The sequence below is a fragment of the Micropterus dolomieu genome, linkage group LG08 (assembly GCF_021292245.1).
Source record: "Micropterus dolomieu isolate WLL.071019.BEF.003 ecotype Adirondacks linkage group LG08, ASM2129224v1, whole genome shotgun sequence".
Lineage (NCBI taxonomy): Eukaryota > Metazoa > Chordata > Actinopteri > Centrarchiformes > Centrarchidae > Micropterus > Micropterus dolomieu.
Window position 1 is genome coordinate 24991844 of NC_060157.1, and position 22316 is coordinate 25014159.

Below are 22316 nucleotides of genomic sequence, written 5' to 3' on the forward strand. Positions count from 1 at the left end.
TGAATGATTTGGAGGCTGTCTGCAGGGAGGAGTGGGCCAACATCCCTGCCGAAATGTGCACAAACCTTGTCACCAACTATAAAAACCGTTTGACATCTCTGCTGGCCAATAATGGCTTTTCTACAAAATATTAACATGCTGTTTGTCCAGGGGGTCAAATACTTGTTTTTCCTCATCAGATGGTTATCAATTTTAATAAATTCATATGATGTGATTTTCTGGAATTTTCTCTGGGATTCTGTCTTTCACTGTTAGAATGTACATATGATTAAAATTATAGATCGTTGCATTCTTTGTAAGTGGGCAAACCTGCAAAATCAGCAAGGGGTCAAATACTTATTTCCCCCACTGTAGTTTCTCCAACATTTTCTACCCAAGCTTTAAGTCCAAGCTGGGCCACCATGGCTCCTATCCCAGCTCTCTGTCTTCTCCTCCTCGAACAATCACAGCAGCCACCATTTTTGGGTGGATGATCTCATTAAGTATACTTTATTTTGGTGCTGAAGCCAGGAGCAAGTCTCATTATGTACTTGTATATGCTCAAGACAGCTAAAATTTTACTAAAAACACTTCAAGACAGTCTGAGTCTTCATTTCAGTATCATCCAAAGAAGGTTAAAATCAATGGCAACCAAGGGACAACCTTCTCGTTGTCTTCGGTGAAGCAAATATATACTATAGAATAATACAAATATAATTTGTACTTAAAATAATCATTGTGGTTGTTTCCTCTGCTTCATAATTTAAATAGCTACTGAGGTCAGGCAGTAGGACCCTGAGGGAGGCTGCATTTCATGGCTGTTCTGTTGCCCTGCAGAGTGACGTTAATACACACACACACAGACATACACAGGGACACACAGACATGGTGAAGGAAGATTGATTCAATGTAGTGAGTGATACAGAGTGAAACTGTAAGTTTTGGTTAATAGCTGGTACTTGCTGAACTTAAAAGTAAAGGAAAGCGGATATTTTTGTTGGCTATGGAAAACACTGGCGTAGGCAGTGTGAACACCATTAATATTACCTAGGCCTATATCTAGTAGCCTATTTCTAAACAATATAAGTCCCCATAAAATGTTGTTGTCAGTGAAAACTAAATGTCATAGTGTCCCTGTTAATGCTATTGTATGTCCTTCATTTTATTGACCAGATGGATATTGAGGATATTTTAGGTGAGAGAGAAGCAGGAGACTGGCAGGGGAGCTGATTCTGAGGTCAGTAGTGGTCTGCAGGACTGCAGTGGTTTACAGGTCTTCGAACAACATACATTTGTTGGCAGTTCTAGGCACCAATGTATAGCCTAAAATATTGATATGATATGACATCATTGAAAATGATATTTATTATATTTGCTATATTATAACCCACTTAACTTTCTGCATTCATTGACTGTAATAAATTAAATAAATATGTAGATGTTGTCTAAATGTATAGGATAGGATATACATGAGCATATACCCACAGATATACACACAGGAAAATATAATAAAATAAAAGCAATCATACATACATGCATCCATTTATGCAGTAATCATTGCTCCAAATATTGTATTCCTTCCACCATCAGGTAATTAAATTCAGACAGTAGCCACTTTAAATAGGATCCTTATGAACAGCTTACGGATGCATTTTTGTATGCATGCGAAACTACAGAGCAAAATCACACTCTAATTGAACCAATCTACAGTGCAGTAACAGCAAGTCACAGATTACAGAAGAGCTCAGTCTGGCCTAAGTCAATTCCCCCCATGCAGCTTTGCTGTGTCTAAAAGCTAATTTAAACATTACGGTAACAAAGGTTACGATATGGTAACCTACTGGACTCTATGGGTATAACCCAGAGATGCTCACAAGTCTTTGAGCTAGAGTCCAAGTCAAGTCTCAAGTAACTCATGGTTATAATGAATATTTTATCACCTGCAGTGTTCAATCCAGGCTCCTTATAAAACTGCATAGCTATACATAGGACGTTAGAGCACACGCTGGACAACAGATGCAATCTCACCTCCCTGTACACTAAGTGGGATAGAGGCGTAGAAGGCATCTATATTTATTGTCGTGGACCTGACATGCTCTTTGTGTTCTTCAGAACAAAGGAGGGATTTTGTCTCAAACCGGCTGCTCTGTGATCACCATAAAGCCGCATGTAGCCTGGGTGAAATGACTGTCTCGCTTGAGCTTCGCCGGGAGAGCAATGTGGGCCGTAGCATCGGTGAACGTGCAGTTTTGTGGAGACTGGAGCACATTACACGCTGAGCTGAAGATGGAGGGGGTTCAGTGGGGACAAGAATGTTCTTTAGGAATGTACTGTGTTTAATCAGTTAAACATTCACAACATTTCAGTGTGTACACAAGCAGTATGTGAAACATGACCCGAATAACTGCATATCTGGACTAATAACAGAGGGAGGAGGACTGGTGGTGTGCATCAACCTCTCTCCCTCTGCCACTTTTATTTATTTATTTATTTTTTAAATCTAAAGGCCGTGTCCTTGAATGCACCATGGCCCGTTTTTCGATAAGGTTGAACGGGCAGTGGTGTTCTTAAACGTACCACAGCTGCTGTGACTGTGGTAGGCATGTCCCCGGTGTCAACTTCTGCCTCAAGCTCACAGCTTCCATGTGAAGCAGTGACAGGGTGGACACCCTCGCCTGCTACCAAATAGCGCTACGAGCCGCTCATTGGAGGAAACAAAACCAGCTGAATCAGCGAGTGATCTCTTTCGTCCCTCTGTAACGGAAAAGACGTGGTCTAGGTTGTCTCTCTCCGGCTATAGCGGACTAGCCTAGCTACGCTGTGAATGCTCGACAAAAGAGACGTCGGCAGGGCGGTGTGTCGAGAGAGAGGTGTGGGCCGCGGGGCGAGCCGTTAGCTTAGAGTCAGTGAACATGCCGGGATGCAGCACCGTGATAGCTCGATGGGATGGTGTTGGTGGTGGGGAATTAGCACTTTTAATTATGTAATGTGTTTTAATAAGCGGTTTAACATTCACAAAGCATCACCACAGTGTACACAAACAGCACGTTTTAGAACAGTGGCTTTGAGAACACGAGGCCGCAGGGCGAGCCCCTAGAATCACCCAAGAAGTTAGCTCTTTGAGAAATGTAAGTTAACATGTTTTTTTATGCTTGTCTGTCTTTGGTACCTGTTTAGCTTTGTTTGCCACGTACATTAAAATATGGCACATTATAAACTCAGCTGGTGGAGACAGACCAGCCTTCCTCTCTACCAGCAACAGCAGAGGGAGGAGGAGGAGAGGAGGAAAGACTGATATGGACTGTGTTGTTCATTATTTCTAAACTTCACTCAGTATGTTGAGGTGGGGGCTTGTGGAGCTGTGGAGGGGTTGAGGGTACAGGGGAAGTAGTGAAGTTGCTGTAGATAGTGTCACTTTTAGATTGAAAGAAACACTGGAAGGAGTTGCATTCGTCCACTGTAAGGTGTTGTCGGGGTGTTGAGGAGTTTATATTAGATATTGCACTGGTGAATGAAGCTGAGAGAGCCGAGGGATTAATGACCTTGAGGTTTCTGAATGAGATTTTGCGCTGCACTTTTTGGGTGGGAATGGGGATATTAATGTCCATTATGATTGCAAGATGGTCTGAGATGTGGAGGCTAGAAATATGATTTAATTGTGAGACCAGTGGAGCAGACCAGATCGAGGATGTGACCATGTGAATGGGTGGGGAAGTTGATGTGCTGTGTGTAGTTGAAGCAGTGTAACAGTTCCATAAATTCAGTGGCGGATTTGCAGTTGGTGTCGTCAATGTGGAAATTAAAGTCTCCAAGGAGGAGGACAGTGAGTTATATGGCAGAGAGCTAGGTTGTAAAATGAGAAAAGTCGTAGAGAGAAAGGTGGGGTTTGGCTTGGGCGGGGTGGTAGATAATGGCTGTGAGAAGGGGAGTCGGACCACCACCTCCCAACACCACCTCCCTCCGTGCGAGGCTTGTCTGCATAGGTAAATCCTGTAGGTGTGATCTGGTTTAGTGAGAAGTAAACCAGGGGTTTGTGCCAGGTTTCTGTAATGCAGATTCCAGTTTATTGTCAGTGATGAATTCGTTCAGGTTGAGAGTTTTATTGCTTAATGATCGAGTATTGAGCAGGGCCATTTTCAGGTGACGTTGTTTTGGGATTTGTTGGGAGGACTGGGGGAGAGGACGGAGGTTGAAGAGATATGACTTTTTGTGATGACATGATGAGGAAATGCGTTTTGACCACATTGAGGGGATGCTGTTTGGCGTTGAGAAGTGATATGAAAATTGGCAAACTGAGCGTTTATGTGAAGGAAGGGGTAGTGACACGTGAGGCCGGAAGGGGGAGCTGGTGAGGGTAATTGAACCGGGAGCAGCCGCGGTGGATGGAGAAGAGGACTCCAGAGAAACGATGTGTGGTGTAAATAGTCATGCATGTGAGGCAGACCGTACAGCATGTTGTAGGTTGGCTGCTAAAAACGAGCTACCTAGTCTGTTGGGGTGCACTCCATTGGTACTTTAAAAAGAGAAACGGTTCCAAAACAGATTACAATTTTCAATAAAACCAAAGTTGTGAGCATGGCAGGTGGACTGGAGCCAGGTGTTGATGCTGAAGTGCTCTGAGTCATGGGACAGAGTTGGTAAGGGAACAGTTCTAAAAAACGTTCTTAAACAACTTTTTAAAAGGCTTAAAAGTTCTTTAAAATCCTTTTTTGTCTCAGATTCCAGACGAGCTGTGTCATTATGGACAAGCACCCAGTTTATGGAGGATGGGAGTGAGTGCAGCAGTTCAGGTAGTTTGCTCAGCAGAGTCAGGACTGTGGCTCCAGGAAGACAGCGTGTGGTGGCGTTGAAGAAATGGATGTTCGTGATAATGCTATCGGCCACTATCAAAGTGGTAGGGGCGAAAAGTGGGCAAGGTGAGGAATGATGAGGGAGCTTGCGGTTTGGCGGGGCTCGGGTGTTACTGCGGACTCAACTGCCTGTGGAACCAGTTGCGTCCAGTCTGGAAGTCGGCTCCGGGCGAGGTGATCTGCTGGAGCGTCGGAACACGGCCTCCTTTACAATCCTGCGCCTGGCGGAGGAGATCGAGGTTGAGGAGGAACACTGCTGGGTTTGTTCTGCGGTGGCCGAGTGTGTGTTCCCGAGCCACCCGTTTGGTGTCAGAGCTCTCAGCCGCCGGTGGGGAGGAGGCTGCAGGTTTTGCAGACGGTGTGGATGGGACTCGGCCAGGGGTGGGGGATGCACAGGGGAATCAGCTGGATTGTCTGGGTTGGAAACAGCCAGTGGAGCATAGCGGCTGGGGGGGTTCAGGCAACGGAGAGAGTCGGACCTTTCTGTGCTTTTCTTATGGCCCCTGATCACCACCTGAGCCCATGTTGACCCTTGGTTTGGGGTTGAGCAGGAGGGCTGTTGACTGGTGGATGGATCCCATAGGATGGCTGTCCTGATTGGTTGGCTCAGCTGTTTTTTTGAGTGCTCTGCTATCATGAAGCTGGAAATGAGTGGGAGACGGGCAGAGAAGCTGGTCAGCAGGGAGTCCTTCCTCTGCAGTTCATCTGAGAGCCGACGGCTGTCCTCCTTAAGGTCAGAGATTTTTTTATTTGCCTTTCTCAGCAGTTCACTGTCCTGGCAGGTCACATCAGGCCTCATTGTCATGTGTTGTCCTCAGCAGATGTAGGTTGTGGCTGATGAACAGAGATAAGAGAAGGCTAACAAAGGGAGGCATTTGTAGAAAGGCAATCTATTTATTAGCTGTTGCTACAAAGCAAAGTGCATGGACACTTACCCACTGTGTGTGCTGCGGAGATGACGCTGTGTTTTTCGGAGTTAGCGTAGATGGCTCTCGACAACTCGCAAAAAAACGTTTTTTGTAACTACATGCTGTGTTCTCAGTTTTTTTAAGTAGTGTCTAAAGAATGCTCTGTAGTGTTTTATATATTGACTGACTGTGTAGCTCTCTTCACAACAACACAGACATAGGTCGGTTCTTTGAAACAGGCGTTTATTGTTTCGGGCACGTCTGGTCTCTCTGATACATCCACGCTTTGTTCACGCCGTGCGAACTACATTTATGAATGAACAAAGTACAAATGTATCAGTGCATTATACAGAACATAGCTTAGCACACATACAAACAACACTTAGCTTAACAAAGACGATGTGCTAAAATACCTTGTTGGCCACTTGTCGTGAAAAAAAAAAAGGTAGTTTTAGTATTACAGTCCTGCGACAGCCACAGATGTCAGATTTATTTAATTTTTTTGCGTTAGACTATTTGATTTATTGAAACGTTTGTCCTGAATGTTTAGAGGATTTCAACAAATATAAGAAAAAATGCTTCAGAAATAAAATACCCACCCCAACTTTAAGGCTGCTCCTGGCAAATGTCTGGTCAAAACAAAATGGGACTCAAGCTGGCATGCATCGGGAAATCAGAGACGGTTTTTCTCACATTTTCACAGAAACCTGGTTCACCAACATCCCAGATCCAGCCGTACTCCCAGACTCTGGCAAGAGGAGAGGAGGCAGACTCTGTGTTTACCAAGGCATATGGTCCTTAATGACCTCATTTTGTTGTTTTGTTGGTAGTTGTTAATGTGTGGAGGAGGTTTCTAGGAAACACAACCCCCCCCCAGGTGAACCCAGGCGGACGGCCTGAAAACCAGGGGCCGCAGGAAGCCCCAGGTGGGTGGCCTGTAAACCAGTGGCCGCAGGAAGCCTCAGGCAGGCAGCCTGAAAACCAGGGGCAGCAGGAGACCTCAGGTGGACGGCCTGGAGGCAGAGCAGAGGAGCCGAGCAGGTCTGGAGGGTAACCTGGAGGACGTTGGCGAAGGGGAATCCATGCCTGGGGAACACCCTGGAGAACGGTGATGAGGACTAAATCTCTGATGAGGATGAAACCTCACCGGAGAACGGTCAAGGGCCCGGCGACAAGGACAAAACCTCTCCGGAGGCTGGGCAGGAGGTCGAGCCGTAGGCCGGCGAAGATGACGAGACCTCTCCGCAGGTTGAGCAGGTGGCCAGCGATGAAGGTCAAACCCATCAGGAGGCCATTGGCGAGGGCAAGACCTCCCTGGAGGTCGGGCAAGGCTGAAGGCCGGCAGCAAAACCGCAGGACAGGAAACCAGAGAAAGGGCTGCCGGGCTCAAAACTGGCAACTGGACAGACAGGTTTGGAACCGGCATAACCTGGTCTGGTACCAGTTGCTGGAAACTGGGCTTGGTACTGGTAACTGGGCATGCAACTGGACAACCGGGCTGGAAACCGGTGTCAGAACACATGAAGCAGGAGTCGGTCTGACCACCAAGAGAACCCCTAAGCAGGTGTCGGCCGGTCCACTGACGAAACACAGCAAACAGAAGCTACCTCTGCAGGTCTGGCCAACACAGTCTCAGTGTTGCTGGTCAGTTCTGTCTCTGGGAAGCGGAGACTCAGCGGAGCTGGGGCGCGGAGGCTCAGCAGAGCTGGGGTACAAAGTCACAGTGGAACTGGGGGGCAGAGACTCAGTGGAGCTTGAGTGCGGTGAGACAAAGGCGGCGGCGACCGTGTGCCCTCCAGATGACTTCACAGGATGGGGAACAGACAAGCAGGCAGGCAGGAGGCTAGCCGCTGAGGCATTAGCCGGAACAGGGGCAGACAGGAAAAGACTACCAACCAGGAGGCTAGCAGGCTGGTGCTAGCAGGCAGGGGATCAGGCATGTGGAGGCTTGGACGCCGGATCTCAGGGCATACGGGCCGGGAAGCAGGCACGTGGCTAGCCGACTGAGCAGTTGAGGTGAGGAAAAAGCTTTTGGCCAGGCTTGGCAGTGAGTCTATTAGCTGGAGGTCCATGCCCTTCTGCACACTGGTTCACAGAGAAACTCAGGCAGCTTCGTCAGACCAAGGTGGAGGCCTTCAGAAGTGGGGACAGAGTCCTGTACAACAGCCAGCGACCCTGCGTCAGTGTGGAGAGGCCTGCAGACACTCACAAACTACAGGAAACCATCCCCCAACACTGCTGGTACTCAACAACTAGCTGACGAGCTGAATGTATTTTACTGTAGGTTTAAAAAAGACCACAGTCACATCTCTTCAACCACTTCAACACCAACTTCAAGCAGTCACCTTCCCCTGCTGTCTCACTATAACCCCCCCATCCGACCTCTGACCTGCGCTCATGATCTGATTGAAGTGGCCTTTTATTGTGGCCAGTCCAAGGCACACCTGTGCAATACCCATGCTGTCTGATCAGCATCTTGATATGCCACACCTGTGAAGTGGATGGATAATCTCGTCAAAGGAGAAGTACTCACTAACACAGATTTGACAGATTTGTGAAGAATATTTGAGAGAAATAGGCCTTTTGAGTACATAGAGAAAGTCTTAGATCTTTGAGTTCAGCTCATGATGTAGCATTTATAATTTTGTTCAGTGTATTTTAAATTCGCTGTTATGTTCAATGTTTGTAGCATGAAGGGACAACAAACTTAAATTTTGTTGTACCACCTTGTGTTGTATAATGATGAATAAATTACCTTGATCTTTGATCATTAATTTTTTACCTTAATGTCTGTGATGCATGCTGCACACTGCTGTCTGCTGAGGAAAATTACCACCACCAAAATATGTTTAGTGTATAAATTAATTTGCATTGCCAGATACGTTCGGGAGGAATTGCTCTCTTTAATCTTTCTGCAGAGTAATCCACATTTGAAGGCATCTTGATTTGTTTCTGCCTAAGATAATTTCTTTAACCAGTTTCCACCTTTGTCAGTTGACCTCATAACATGCACCTTACTCTTTTCTTTATTTTCTATATCACTTAATTTAAAAAACATATAATAATAAGTTTCTCATATTTAAATATGAAGGACATGAATGTTTATTTTTATGTTAAAATTGTGAGTTTTGAACTGTCAGTTTACCCACATCATTTTCAGAGTATTTACAAACGAGAAAAGCATTAATTTTAAACTGTATCCCAGTTTACTGATCATCTCTGCGGCAATAAAAGGCTGAAGAATTCCAGAGGTGTGTTTGTAAAAAAATATAACACAAACATAGAGTAATTTCTTGTGAAGAAAAGAACACTTTATTGAATTGGAATATTAGAAAATATATGTGTTTCATTTCATTGAGGTGATCATGAACAACACTGATTATCCAAAAATCTTTTGTAGCAGACAGAGAGAAACTCTCCTGCAAAGATCAAATAATCAATATCTGTCTATGAATTTTAATGAAGAAAGATACAAGAGCGATGATAACATCAAAACATACATGTGCACAACATTAATAAAAAAAAACAACACCATTTGTGTATTTGTTCAGTGTCCTCTTCACTTTAGTGACTCTGCAACAGCACATGAAAACACTTTTCCTTCTTCACAGAAAAGCTCATGTGTCTCGTGTCAGTCACTCCACAGTCTCTCTCTACAGTATGTTGGCCTCACAGGAGTGAGGCTGCAGTATCTCAAGTGTAACAATGAGTTTAACAGATTTTCTAAACCAGGGGTAGAAAAGGGCATAGATCACAGGGTTTAGGCAGGAGTTAAAAAATATCATTAAACCCACAAGTATCTCAGTTAAAGAACCAATTACGAGTTCGTAGCCTGAGAGAGATACACAGTAATATGGACAGTAACACACGAGAAACACAGCAACAACAACACCAAGAGTCCTGGCTGCTTTCATCTCAGATTTCTTAACTGTTACAGTTGATGAATGCTTCATTGTGACTGATATAATGTGGGAGCGCATGGCACGAGCCTGAGACACAGCCACTGCAAACACTCTCGTATACAGAATGACAATAGCAGTGATAGGAATGACAAAGTTTAAAACAAGGTCAGCAGCTCCTATTATGTTAATCACACATTCTCCATAGCAGGAATTATACTTCCCTGGTTGTTTGACATTATCATATAAAAATCCAATGCTGTAGAAAACAGACAAACCCCAACACAGGAAAACACAGATTTGAACTCTCTTTGCAGTGATTTTGGTGGGGTAGTGCAGAGGGTCACAGATAGCCACATAACGGTCGACTGATATGAGCACCATGTTTACCACTGAGGCACAGAGAGTGATGGCGGGTATAAAATAATACAAAACACACACCAGGTCACCCAGGAGCCAGCACGGCTCTGTGAAGAGGATTTGAAACGGCATCACAAGGAGGCCAACGAGGAAGTCTGAGACAGCCAGAGAGAGGAGGAGGAGGTTGGTGGGGGTGTGGAGCTGCCTGAAGGGGAGAGAATATCATCACTATGAATGTTACAAACACCGACATCATTATCACCAATAGAAGTAGTTGTTTTATAAAAGCAGTAATGACTATTGAACGCCATTTTATGTATATAATAAATGTGGCTATTGTAAGCACTGTTAATAAACAAACCACCAGGATGTAATGCTCAGATCTCACTAGAACAATATATATAATCAATGCTAAGACATTTATCTCTGCCTGAAGTGGGAGATGGAGATGATGACCAGCAGGTTGAGAGCTGCAGTGAGCAGAGAGATGGAGGACAGCACAATGTAAATGAGCATTGCTTCAGCCTGAGGGCGAATGCGCTTCTTGCAGGAGGTGTTGAGGAGTTGTGGAAAGCAGAGTTCAGCTTCCTCCAGGGTCTGCATCATCAGAGAGAGAGGAGAAGAGGAGAAGCTGCAGAAGACTCACAGCCTTTTCAGCAAAGTTCTGTCATGCAGCTGATTTATCTCTCTCTTCATCCCTTCATCTGTCTGTTGCTTCCTCCTCTCTCACTGTATGCGTCACACTCTGCATCTGCATCTTCATCACTCTCTGGTGTAAATGGTCGCATTTGTTTTGTTTTGGCTGATGCATGGGCTCTAGTGACACCAGCATTAGGTATGGCCTTTGGGAAAAAGTGCACTTGGAGTGTACTTTGTGCGTCCTGTGCCATTCAATTAATGTCATGGTTTTGGGATTTGGGGTCTTTTTTTTAGGGTTTTGGTTCCATATCTTGTTTATTCTTGTGGTGATTTGGTCTAGTTCTGTTCCTTCCCTGCTTGTCACCTGTCCTCATGTCTTAGTTAATGTCTTAGTGCAGTGATTCCCAAAGTGTGGTGCGCAAGCTGCCTCTAGAGAGTGCGCAAGAGGAAAAATGTAATGGTTGTGTAATAGTGTAATGGATGTCGTTAGGCCTATTTTAGGGGGGCTGAAGCCTCCCCTAAATAATAAGAAAAATAATTATTAGATTTAGATTTTGTTTTTGTTTTTTACAGTGCATACATGTACACAACAAAGATAAGCAAGAATATTGATAAATACTATAGAAATATACAAATATAATTTGTGTTTATTAGCTTAAGTAATGAGTGATACAGAGTGAAACTGTAAGTTGTTGTTAGTGACTGCTACTTGCTGAGCTGCTACGTTTACTTGAGATAAAGGAAAGGGGATATTTTAGTTGGCTGTGGAAAACACTAGTGTTGATAATGTGAACGCCATTAATATTACCTATCTCTAGTACCCCATTTCATCCTGCATACAGAGTTGCAGGGGGGCTGGACCCAATCCCAGCTGACATCGGGTGAAAGGCGGGGTACACCCTGGACAGTTTGCCAAGCCATCGCAGGGTCACACATAGACAAACAACCAGTCACACTTGACTAGATGGATATTGAAGATATTTTAGGAGAGAGAGAGAGAGAGAAGCAGGAGATTGGCAGGGCAGCTGATTCTCAGGTCAGTAGTGGTCTAAGGAAATGCGGGGTGTTTTGTCTTCTTCTAACAATAGGAAACTGTTGGCAGGTCTAGGCACCAAGGCAAAGCCTAAACTAATTTATTTCATGATATTTACTATATTTGCTATATTCTGACCCACATAACTTCCTGCATGTTTTGGCTGTAATAAATTAAATAAATGTGTAGATGTTGGCTAGGCTATACATGAGCATATATCCACAGATATACACGCAGGAAAATATAACTAAATAAAACCAATCATGTATACATGCAGCCATACATATAGTAATCATTGCTCCAAATCTTTGAATCCTTCCACATCAGGTTTGTAAATGCATTCAGTAGCCACTTTAATAATAATAATAATAATAATAATCTTTATTTGTAGAGCACTTTTCAAAAACAAGTTACAAAGTGCTTTAACAAGTGCAAAGACAATAATACCCAAAAGACAATAATACAAAAACAATACAAGATAAAAGCATGAAAACATTGAAAAGACTAAAATACACGTTTAAGATAAATATAAAATTAGTAAAATAGAATAAAATAAAAGGGATAAAATAAAGTCAAATAAGATCGGGAAAGGAACAGACAACAGACCTCTGCCCGAGGATCTCAAGGTACGTGCTGGTGTGTATGGGACTAGAAGTTCAGAAATATAACAAGGCGAGAGGCCATAAATATGATCCTTATCAACAGCTTACATATATATGTTTGTATGCAAACCAAACTACAGAGCAAAATCACACTCTGATTGAAGTAATCTACAGTGCAGTAACAGTATTAGTGTAATTAAATAATATTCTTTTGATCTGCAACTTATCTAAGAGAGAGAGGAATTATATACGGTATTACTTTATCACACATTTACATGAGCAGCTCGGCAGCATTTAAGTCAGCCTACAGAAGAACTCAGTCTGGTGTAGAAGGAATGTAGAAGCAGATTTGTGTGAAAACTATGTTACAAAACAGCTAAAGTTAAAATCACAGTGTTAATCAACAGAAAGACCTGTTTGTGCTTGTGTGCGTCTGCGTGTAAGCAAGCATGTGTGCTGTTGGGCAGAGGTAGTGGACACACAGCAGAGTGAGGGAGCACAATAAGGCAGTGCACAAAGTCAGGTTATGGTTGAGATATTATGATCAGCAGTAAGCATGCCAAGGCCACATAGAGGGGGAGCAGCAGCAGTAGCCAGGCCAAGAAGACAACAGTCATAGTGAAAGAATAATGACAATACATCAAATGCTGAAAGGTCAGAAGATGATAAGAGACACCCAAATATCTGGGAACAGAGGGCCAAGAGAAGATGTAAAACAAAGCTATAAAAGGAAGTCCAAAAGAAGTTGAAAATCAGTTGTTTCCTGGCTTCATGTCACACAGAATGAGACTCTATTTTGCATCAATCTCTGACTGGTAATTCTAAGTTTAAGCCTTTTTATCTGGCCTAAGTCTTGAATTTTTTACACGACACTGGCCTAAGTGAATTCCCCCCATGCAGCGTTGATGTGTTGTAGTATCCAATATTTGTGCATTTGACTCATAACAGTTCAAAATAGCACTGTAGCAGCAGGACAGAGGGTCAGTGACCTTCTACGGGGAGAGCAGTGATTGGTGGTTATGTAGGGACTGAACCCTTCTATAGAATTTGACTTCTAACCCCTTGTTTTGTTACCTCAAGATAGTACTGTACCCTTCTATGGGGTTGACCTTTTACTTTGTCGACTCAAACCCCTCTATGGTACCTAACAGATACCTAAACATATCCTATATAAGCTTTGTTTGATGTACAGAGAGACAGAGTGGCCATCAGGCTGGGTCACTCTCCAAGTTGCTGCAGAGCTTGTAATTGATGCTGAACTCTTTGATGTAATAAACTTTTATGATCAAGAACAGTGTCAAGCGGGTTTCTTCTCAACACATCATCGCAGCATTATTGTTCGGACACCACAGTGTCTAAACATTACTTGGGTGTCGGAACCATTGTTTGCGAGTGGGACGATCCCCACCCACTTTTTAAGACCAATGATATTGGAGCCACTGACTTTTACTGTCTGAAATTCAGCACATCTGTTCGTTCACCTTTCAGAACATCGCCAATCAAATGAGGAATGCACTTATAAATTAAACTCCATTCTACAGCCTTCACTTTCAGGCTGCTGCTTCAAATGCATTCACCTCAGCTCATTTAGAGTCCATATAAGTTAAACTCCAGTCCTTGTTTTCACTACTCGCAAACCTGCTGCTCAGGTGTATCTTTGTGCTCACATACTGTCACTAAAAAAAACACTTTTTAAGTGAATGTTCATCCTTTGTTCACCTGATGCTTTTAAAGGCATCATCTAGTCTTTGTTGTAGCATTAAATTACAGTTACACTTACACTATGTTGTTACACTTCCACCAAAAATTGATGCCCCCACCTTTTTCAATCCTAGTGACGTAATAACTACACCAATAATTTTTGGGTGGAATTTTTCATGAATTGAAATTAAAAACTTTCCTTGGCAATTTATTTAAAATAAAAAATGCTATTAACACTAGCTCACTGGGAATAGCTACTAACACACCTCTCTTTCTCTCCCTCCTCCCTCTTTCTCTCAGGCCAAGCCTCCCTCACTGTACTTTTTGTCCTTTTGTTATCTGTTTATGAAGCTGTTTTAAGTATACTAAAGGACAGTACCCACCCAGCTACAGCCTGTTCACCCTGCTGCCTTCTGGGAAGAGATATAGAAGTTTCAGCTGCCGTTCCACCAGACTGCAGAGCAGCTTTTCCCCCCAAGCTATCAGACTTTTAAGCTCAAATTCTTCCTCAGCACTGCTCCACTGAATATAGTTTATTTCTGTTTACCATTTTTATAATTGCTATATATTAATGTATATTGTCTGCTATGTAGCAGTTAAAAACTCACTTTCACTCTATAACCTGTTATATTGTGACAAAATAAATCTACCTAACTATACACAGGGTGTGGTTTGTGAAAAAACAGAAGGTGGGTTTTGAAAAGTTTTTTTGTCATGAAAATATCCTTCACCTTTTTTTGTTTAACCATCACAGTACATTACTGTGCATAAAACGTAAAAGTTTTGTTACTTTTAAAAGTAATAAATTGGGGAGACCAGGTATGGTTGTAACATGGGGAGAGTAATAACACCAATTCTACCAATTAGAGATAAGATAGGAGTCATGTGATCATTTTAGTATTTACCTACTTCCTCCCTGATCAGGCATTGTGGTTGTCAAGTCTGTAAACAGGTACGTTCAAAATATATAGAGAAAAAACTGATTTTGAGGTAGGAAAGTAAATTTTTTGACCAAGACTATATTTTGTTTAGTATCTATACAATTGAAGAGAAAATTTTATGACTTATATTAGATAAAAATGTAGTTTCTTAGGCAATATGTGATGCATATTCCCAGACCCAGTACACCAAAGATTAAAATGTAGAAGTGTCAGTGCTGCGTACAGGTGAGTAATGGCCCACTTAAAACACTGACTATGACTCTGATTAAGAATATAGAGACACAGACACTCACAGATGTTTTTTGGTTAGACCTAAAGATGTACAAAGATTTCGTTAATTACATAAGTTACATTAAAAAGTGTTTATTAAGTATACTTTTATGTAAGTTTGTACTAGTAGACAAATTTACATACACACATGTGAGTCAGTCAGACTTTTACAGTGAGAGTGAAACATTGTTCTTTAATTTCACTATTCTTGTTCTTGAAGCATATCATATGGTGTGGCATCCATTTTTGCTTCTTCTGTCTTACTCTTACCCCAGCATGTGTTACAACCTACCCCAGAAGTGTTTTGTGCACTGTTCTCTACAGTATTTATTCATTTTGAACGTGTTGCATGTTGAAATTGCACCAAACACCATACAGCATTCCTGTCATGATAAGTCAAAATGTCTAATGAAAAAGTAGGTGTGATAAAAAAGTTTTTTGTGTGTGATTTGGGTGAACTAACTCTTTAAGCAATTGCTAGAAAGGCTGCAAATGTTAACAGATAATAGATCTGTTTATCTCAATGAACTTTGGGTCTCCTAGCAATGATTGCATCATGTGTTGATGTGAGGAGGCTGCATCATGTGGGATCTTGTTTTTTTAGCACCTCTGAATGCAGTGATACGTCAGAGGCTGAGTAATGAACTATAGACTGTGAGTTGTTCAGTACCCAGAGGCAAATTAAAGGTGATAGGCATTAAAAACTGTGTGTGTGTGTGTGTGTGTGTGTTTTGCAACTGTTTACTACCACAACACACAGGTCTCTGTGGTAATGAACAGATAAGCTAGATGTTTTCCAAAGTCACACAAACACTGATCACTATGGAGATGAGTTTGTTAATTTCCTTCTGTTAATTTGAGTTGACCAACTTTCCCTCACTGACACCGTCTCCTTTGTTATTACATGATGAATTTTCAGGGGGCCTTATTGATGTAACAGGAAAAGGTAAAACAGGTCAAGCTTGGAGTCATTAGCTGACCCCACAAGTGTTCACTGACCTTCCAGCTCTAGTTATTTCTCTCATGTATCTGTCCTTGTTAGGGAGATGACAGACTGATAAGGCAGAGACAGAAGCTCAGGCGTCAGGCTAGCAGATATCGCTGTTCTCTGGGAATCTTACAAGGTTGAGTCCTACAAGAATGTTGTAGAACTTTCTATCTCAACAGATTAGAGTACAACTCATGGATAGTAATAGATTCCAATATGAAGAAGCATTGGAGTCTAAACATCAGATAGATTTTTTGTTCTAGGTTAAGTCCAGCTAAAGATGACCTGATGGAGAAACCTAAAGGAACTATAGGGGGAAGACAGATGGTGTTGGCATTCGATGTGTTCACATGTTGTATGCTGGCACTGTATCTCCTCGGTTGTTAAGTCTTCATCAGTGTCTGAATCTTCACACCTGAACCTGGCTCACAATATTTCTGCAACAATGAATACATTGACTTGTGCTTATACAAAATGCCAGTGCAACTGTGTTTGTGCTACCAACAAAACCATACCTACAATATATTACTCTGTCTTTCAACATCTGTCTGTGCCTCTCAGCCCCAAGCCCATTGGCTCATTAATATATAGATTTTTTTAAAAGGCTCAGTAATTTCCTATATAAGCTGGTCAACGCAACAAACGCTACTCGAACAAGAGGAAATACTATATTTGTTGTAGTCAGTATTTCCCTGACAGGCAGCTGGGATGCATGAGAGCTCATGTGGAGCCGACTGAGGGAGATGGAGGCAGATAGCCGACGGTTTGATGACCCTTGAAATAGGGAATGGCCCTAAGAACTGCGGAGATAACTTCCTGAACTCTACCGTGAAGGGCAGGTCCAGTGTATACAATCAAGCACACTGCGCTGGGGGGCAACAGGGTGCAGGTGTATGGCTACAGTTGGTGCACCATTGATAGCAATCTGAGGAGCACAAGCAAGAACTGGCCTACTTTTATGTGTGTCGGCTATAGAAATGAAAATTGAGGATAAATCAGTTCACAAATCACAAATCAGTTTCCAACATAATGTAGTAATTAAATACAAATTTTGGTTTACCTGGACTCAGCCACTCTGAAGTAAGTGCGCTCGCCTTCTGTTGCCTTAAATAAACCTTTGCATTTGGGTCCACCAACCTTCTCAACCACACACATCCTTACACACGCTATATGTAATCAGCCTTTTATATAATTCTGTCTGTATATTTATATATTTTTTTTTAACATATTGAAACATGAAGTAGTGTGAGGTTGCTATGGTCAGGGAGAGGCCCACTAGCTTGGGGAAAGTCCCCAGGGGAATTCCCGCTCCCCTGGCAGCAGTGAGTCTGGGGTTAGTAAGAACATGCTGGGGTCAGCAAAAGGAAAATGCCAGTTGCAAAAGCAATGACGTAACCGTCAGTACAAGTAACCGACAATGCTCTTAAGGGACCGGAGCGAGAGAATGTCAATGGCAAGTCCAAAACGATTGAAGTGGGTGAAACACAAGTTGTGCAGTATATATGGACAGTCTGGTAAGGATGTGTAAGGAGAAATGGAGAAAAGTGAGGAGCCCAGGGAAAAATACACACAAGACTGTTAAAAAACATACACATAAATAAGTTGGTAAGGACATAATTAAGAGCAAAAGAGGACTGTCCGGTTTGGATGTGACTGCATTTGTGTTTGGAGTGGCTTTTCTCTCTCTGTTGTTGTTTGGTGTTGTCTCTGGGGCAGCATAGCAAATACACTTGCGTCCATCTGTGCGCCCATAGGAGTGTTGGTCTTAAAATGGTATGTGTTAAGGCAAAATGTTGGACATTGCTATCTTGAGGTTGCAGAAAGCGATTGCGCCATTGATCCAAAAAAACAGATCTAGAGTCAATGACGCAGTATTTAGTTGTTTTTCAGGGCACATTTTTTCCAATGGTAAGAGAGACGCTGTGCACATTTACGCAACGACTGCAACATAACTTCATTTATTATGAAACACTCCAACAGGACCGGTCAGGATTTAATGTTAATTCATGTTCTGTGTTCTTCTACACATCCAAAAGGTCTCACACACAGTCCACGTTCATACAGTGAAACTGTTTGGAGTAAAGCAGCCGTCCTCTTGATCAATCCTGAGCTCCATCAAAGCGTCTAAATTGTTTCAGAAGCTAACAAATTCAAGGAGACAGCATCTGTCTGTCTGTTGACAGACTCCAGTCTGCAGTGGAGTTCAGACCCTTTACTGATAAACCACAGAGTTGATGATCATGGACACACACATCAGGGATCAGGGATTGCTCAGGGACACTATCCCATCACCACCACATAACCACATAACATACCACTATATTTCCAATTAACATAGATGGTTTTTATATCACATCCACACCTCTGTTCATACCCCCGCCCCCCGTGAGTAGAGTCCTGCTGAGGGAGAATATGAGCAAATCAGCTGGACTATGAAGGTATTTTTGTGTATTTTTAATGCAAGCAGAAAAAACTGTTTTGAGAGCATGTTTCTGGCACTGCAATCAAAAATCAAGATTGTAATTAAAAACAAATAGGCCTTATTTTGATTGCAAGTCTAAAAGTTTTCCGTGCGAGTCTACACACTAGAAGCACTAAAAGTAGTTAATAAATTTCACTGGCAAAAGTAGGCTTAATACTACCATGCCAGTGAAATAGTTACGTTAAGTCACGTTTTTCTGTTTTTTAATGTCCTCCAACTTAATCCAGACAATATGAAAAATCTTATTATAATCCTTTAATGCATAATGAGAGCATTTCCATAAAACTACAGCAGTGTATCAGTCCCTTAGCAGCAAATGTTAAGCGAGCCTCTGTGGTGTCCAAACAATAATGCTGCAATAAAGTGTGTAGAAGAAATCCGCTTGACACTGTTCTTGATCATAAAAGTTTATTACATCAAGGAATTCAGCATCAATTACAAGCTCTGCAGCAGCTTGGAGAGTGACCCAGCCCAATGGCCACTCTGTCTCTCTGTACATCGAACACAGCTTATATAGGACATGTTTAGGTATCTGCTAAATACCATATAAGGGCACAGTCCCTTCATACACACTAATCTCTACTCCCCCTACCACTGGGTCAGAGGTCAAATTCCATAGGAGGGTTCACTCTTTGCACACCCATCAATCATTACTTCCCCTTAAGGGTTCACTGTGCCTCTCTCCAGCTCTGAGTATTATTTTAAACTGTAATGGTCAAATGCACATATGTTATACACCACACCTCAAACAACCTTGACCACATGAACTTTGATTGGCACATAAACAAGATATTCCAGTCCTGTCACTTCCAACTTAGAATTATTGCAAAAATCACAGCTTTATTTTCCTTCCAAGATTTAGAAAAATGTTGGCATGTCACAGCAGGTAAGCACTGGTGTAACTGATGACCAAGGTCCTGTTATTGTACCACTGTCGTGGTTTACTGGGACACTTAATGGAATTGAACCATTGTTAATTAACTGTTTTTCACCTGTGCTTTTTCTGCCATAACCATTTTTTTGTGTGAATGGGAGCAAACTAACTCTTTTAGCAATTGTTGGAAAGGCCCTCGTTTGCTACGTTGCAGAAACACAAGGGAGGCTAACCCTACCTGCTAGCTGCAAGGGAGACTAACCCTACCTCACGGCCGATGTGCGCAGCTGTAGGGTTAGCACAAACAGTCTGTTAGCAGGACACGTACCATGACCTGGATGATCCCAAAGAGCTTGCTGAACAACTGTCTCCACATCCACACAGCCGCAGCAACCATCTTTGTAGATCTTAGCAGATCTTAAATAAGCCAGGTTCTTATGATCTGTCCAAACCACAAAAGGAACCTTGGACCCCTCCAACCAGTGTCTCCATTCCTCCAATACACACACCACCGCCAGCAACTCCTTATTACCAGCATCATAATTTTTCTCTGCGGGACAAAAAGACACAGGGGTGTAACTCCTTGTCCTTGAGAGCGTGTTGTGACAAACCCGCCCCCGCTCTCACGTCCAAGGCATCAACCTCAACGACGAACCGCAGGGAGGGGTCAGAGTGGGTTAATACAGGAGCAGAGGTGAACAGTTTCTTAAGTTTGTCAAAAGCAGCATTTACCTCCGAATCCCAAACAAACTGGACAGCTGGAGATATAAGGCAAGTGAGGGAGGCATCAATCTTGCTGTAATCCCTGATGAATCTGCAGTAGAAGTTGACAAATCCTAAGAAGCGTTGCAACTGTTTCCTGGTAGTAGGTGTCAGCTATTCCTCCACCACCTTGATCTTCACAGGATCTGGCTTCACCTGCACCTGCTCAAGAGTCAGTGCTGGAAGTGGGGCGGTGCGTTCCAGTATACAGTACTGGCACCTAAACATTTTACTCTTTGGCGAACCTTTTCCCATTCTCGCCTGCCTGCTAATCTCTGTCGGCAGAGAGTGACGAGGGAGAAGAGAAGCTTGGGTGCCTCTCAAGCAGCCGTGTGCTAAATGTAGCTTGTGTCAATGTCACTTGTCGTGAACTGATCAAAACGCAGTCTGGATGGGGCGGGATATTTAAAAGCATTGACAGAAAGGTATCATTTACACTGGGGACGCTGGGGACAGGTCAGTATCAGAATCTCTCCATCACTTTTTGAAAGCTTTTGTTAAAAATGTTCTGATAAACAGCTTGCAACAAGAAATGTTGAATAACAAATGAAACAATGCACATCAAGAAAACATGCAATGCAACTGAAATATAGAAGAAGCAAATGTGCATTGTCCAAAATCTGATTACTGCATTATATTCAGGGCAGGACATTAACACCCGCCAACCCACCAAATGCAGGGGGATTTTCAGCCATGGCGGGTAACACAGTCACTACCACTAGCCATTTTGGCGTGTTGACAAAATTGTAGTCTTTTCAAAAAGCATCTGAAATAAACGAATTGCAATTTGACACTACAACACTACAACTCCCATGAGCACTACCTGCACATAGTGATTGCTAATTGGTCCATTCGTGACGCCTATTGATTTGACTGACAACACTGTAGAACACGCTGTGGAAATTAAACTAGCAAATTGGCTGTCAGACCGTGGGCTGTTTATGCCTGCTGTTAATTATCAACTTAACCAGCGGCAGCGATGATATAGTCTAGCAATCTTTTTTAATAACAGAAGAATCCAGACCACCTGCACCCCTCACTCTCTCCTGCCGTGCCGCCGTGCCAGGGTGCGTGCGCCATATATGACATCCAGACTTTTGTCAAACGAGAATATAAAAGTTGAATCTGTCACAGGGTAGCCACAGTCCCATAGACCTTTAGACAACCAGTCTCCCGCCTGCTTTTAACCTGATGGTATGATCTCTGTCATCACACACACATCAACAAAGCGTTCAGTCGGTGCGTGAGTGTGCGTGGCCGAGCAGTGTGGAGAATATCTTCATGATTAAGGGACATGGTGGTGTTTAAAAAAGAAAAATACATAGACCACTAGCAGGACTGCCTTTTTGTCACATCATATCTCATATCACAACTGCCTCTCCACAGTTAATTCTATTTTTTAATAAAAGTAATCCATGTAGGAAAGCAGGATACTTGTTTCAGGTGGACTTATCTCCAGTTACTCAGAGCTACCAGAGCTTCATGATGATAAACATAAATCCATTCAGAGCTCTGAGGAAATGCAGATGCAAAGCAAACCATCCAGAGTACCCAAACCTGATATAGGCCTACATAACATTTTAATCTTGTTGCCTTAATTGTGGATTTTTTCTTAAACAAAATAATTTATTCTTTGCTCTTTGTTTCTAATGCAGATGATTTTCTACTCTGTATTACAGTATTTACTGCTGTTAAAAATATTGTTAATTTTTTTTCAGTTTAGTTTTTATTATTATTATTCATATTACATTCAATCTTGGGTTAATTAATGTAGTGGAAGTTGTCCTTGCTAAGCTACAGCAACACCCAGACTCTGTTGAGCTACAGCAACGTCTCGGGTTACGTATGTAACCCTGGTTCCCCGAGAAGGGGAACGAGACACTGCGTCGGTTACGACACTATGGGAACGCCTCTAGGCGTAGCAGGTCTGAACGTGAATGAAATCACTCCAATCCTATTGGCTTGTTGCTAGAACGGTAAGGTGTGACGGAATAACCGGAGGAGTATAAAGCACACCTGTACACACTC

At 42.7% G+C, this 22316-nt stretch overlaps 1 protein-coding gene across 1 annotated transcript; it reads right to left on the minus strand.

Annotated features, from left to right (window-relative positions):
• Window positions 1-9390: 9390 nt before the first annotated feature.
• On the minus strand, window positions 9391-11556 carry LOC123975357 (trace amine-associated receptor 13c-like). Its single transcript, XM_046056797.1, has 3 exons — window positions 11542-11556; window positions 10427-10593; window positions 9391-10201 (listed from the first exon to the last, which is right to left on the minus strand). The coding sequence occupies exons 1-3, from the start codon at window positions 11554-11556 to the stop codon at window positions 9391-9393; spliced, it is 993 nt and encodes a 330-aa protein (XP_045912753.1).
• Window positions 11557-22316: the final 10760 nt, after the last annotated feature.

Coding starts and splice junctions, on each gene's coding strand:
- LOC123975357 (XM_046056797.1), bottom strand. Junction 10,202..10,426: donor ATCTCCATCTCCCACTTCAG/GCAGAGATAAAT, acceptor TCTCCCCTTCAG/GCAGCTCCACACCCCCACCA.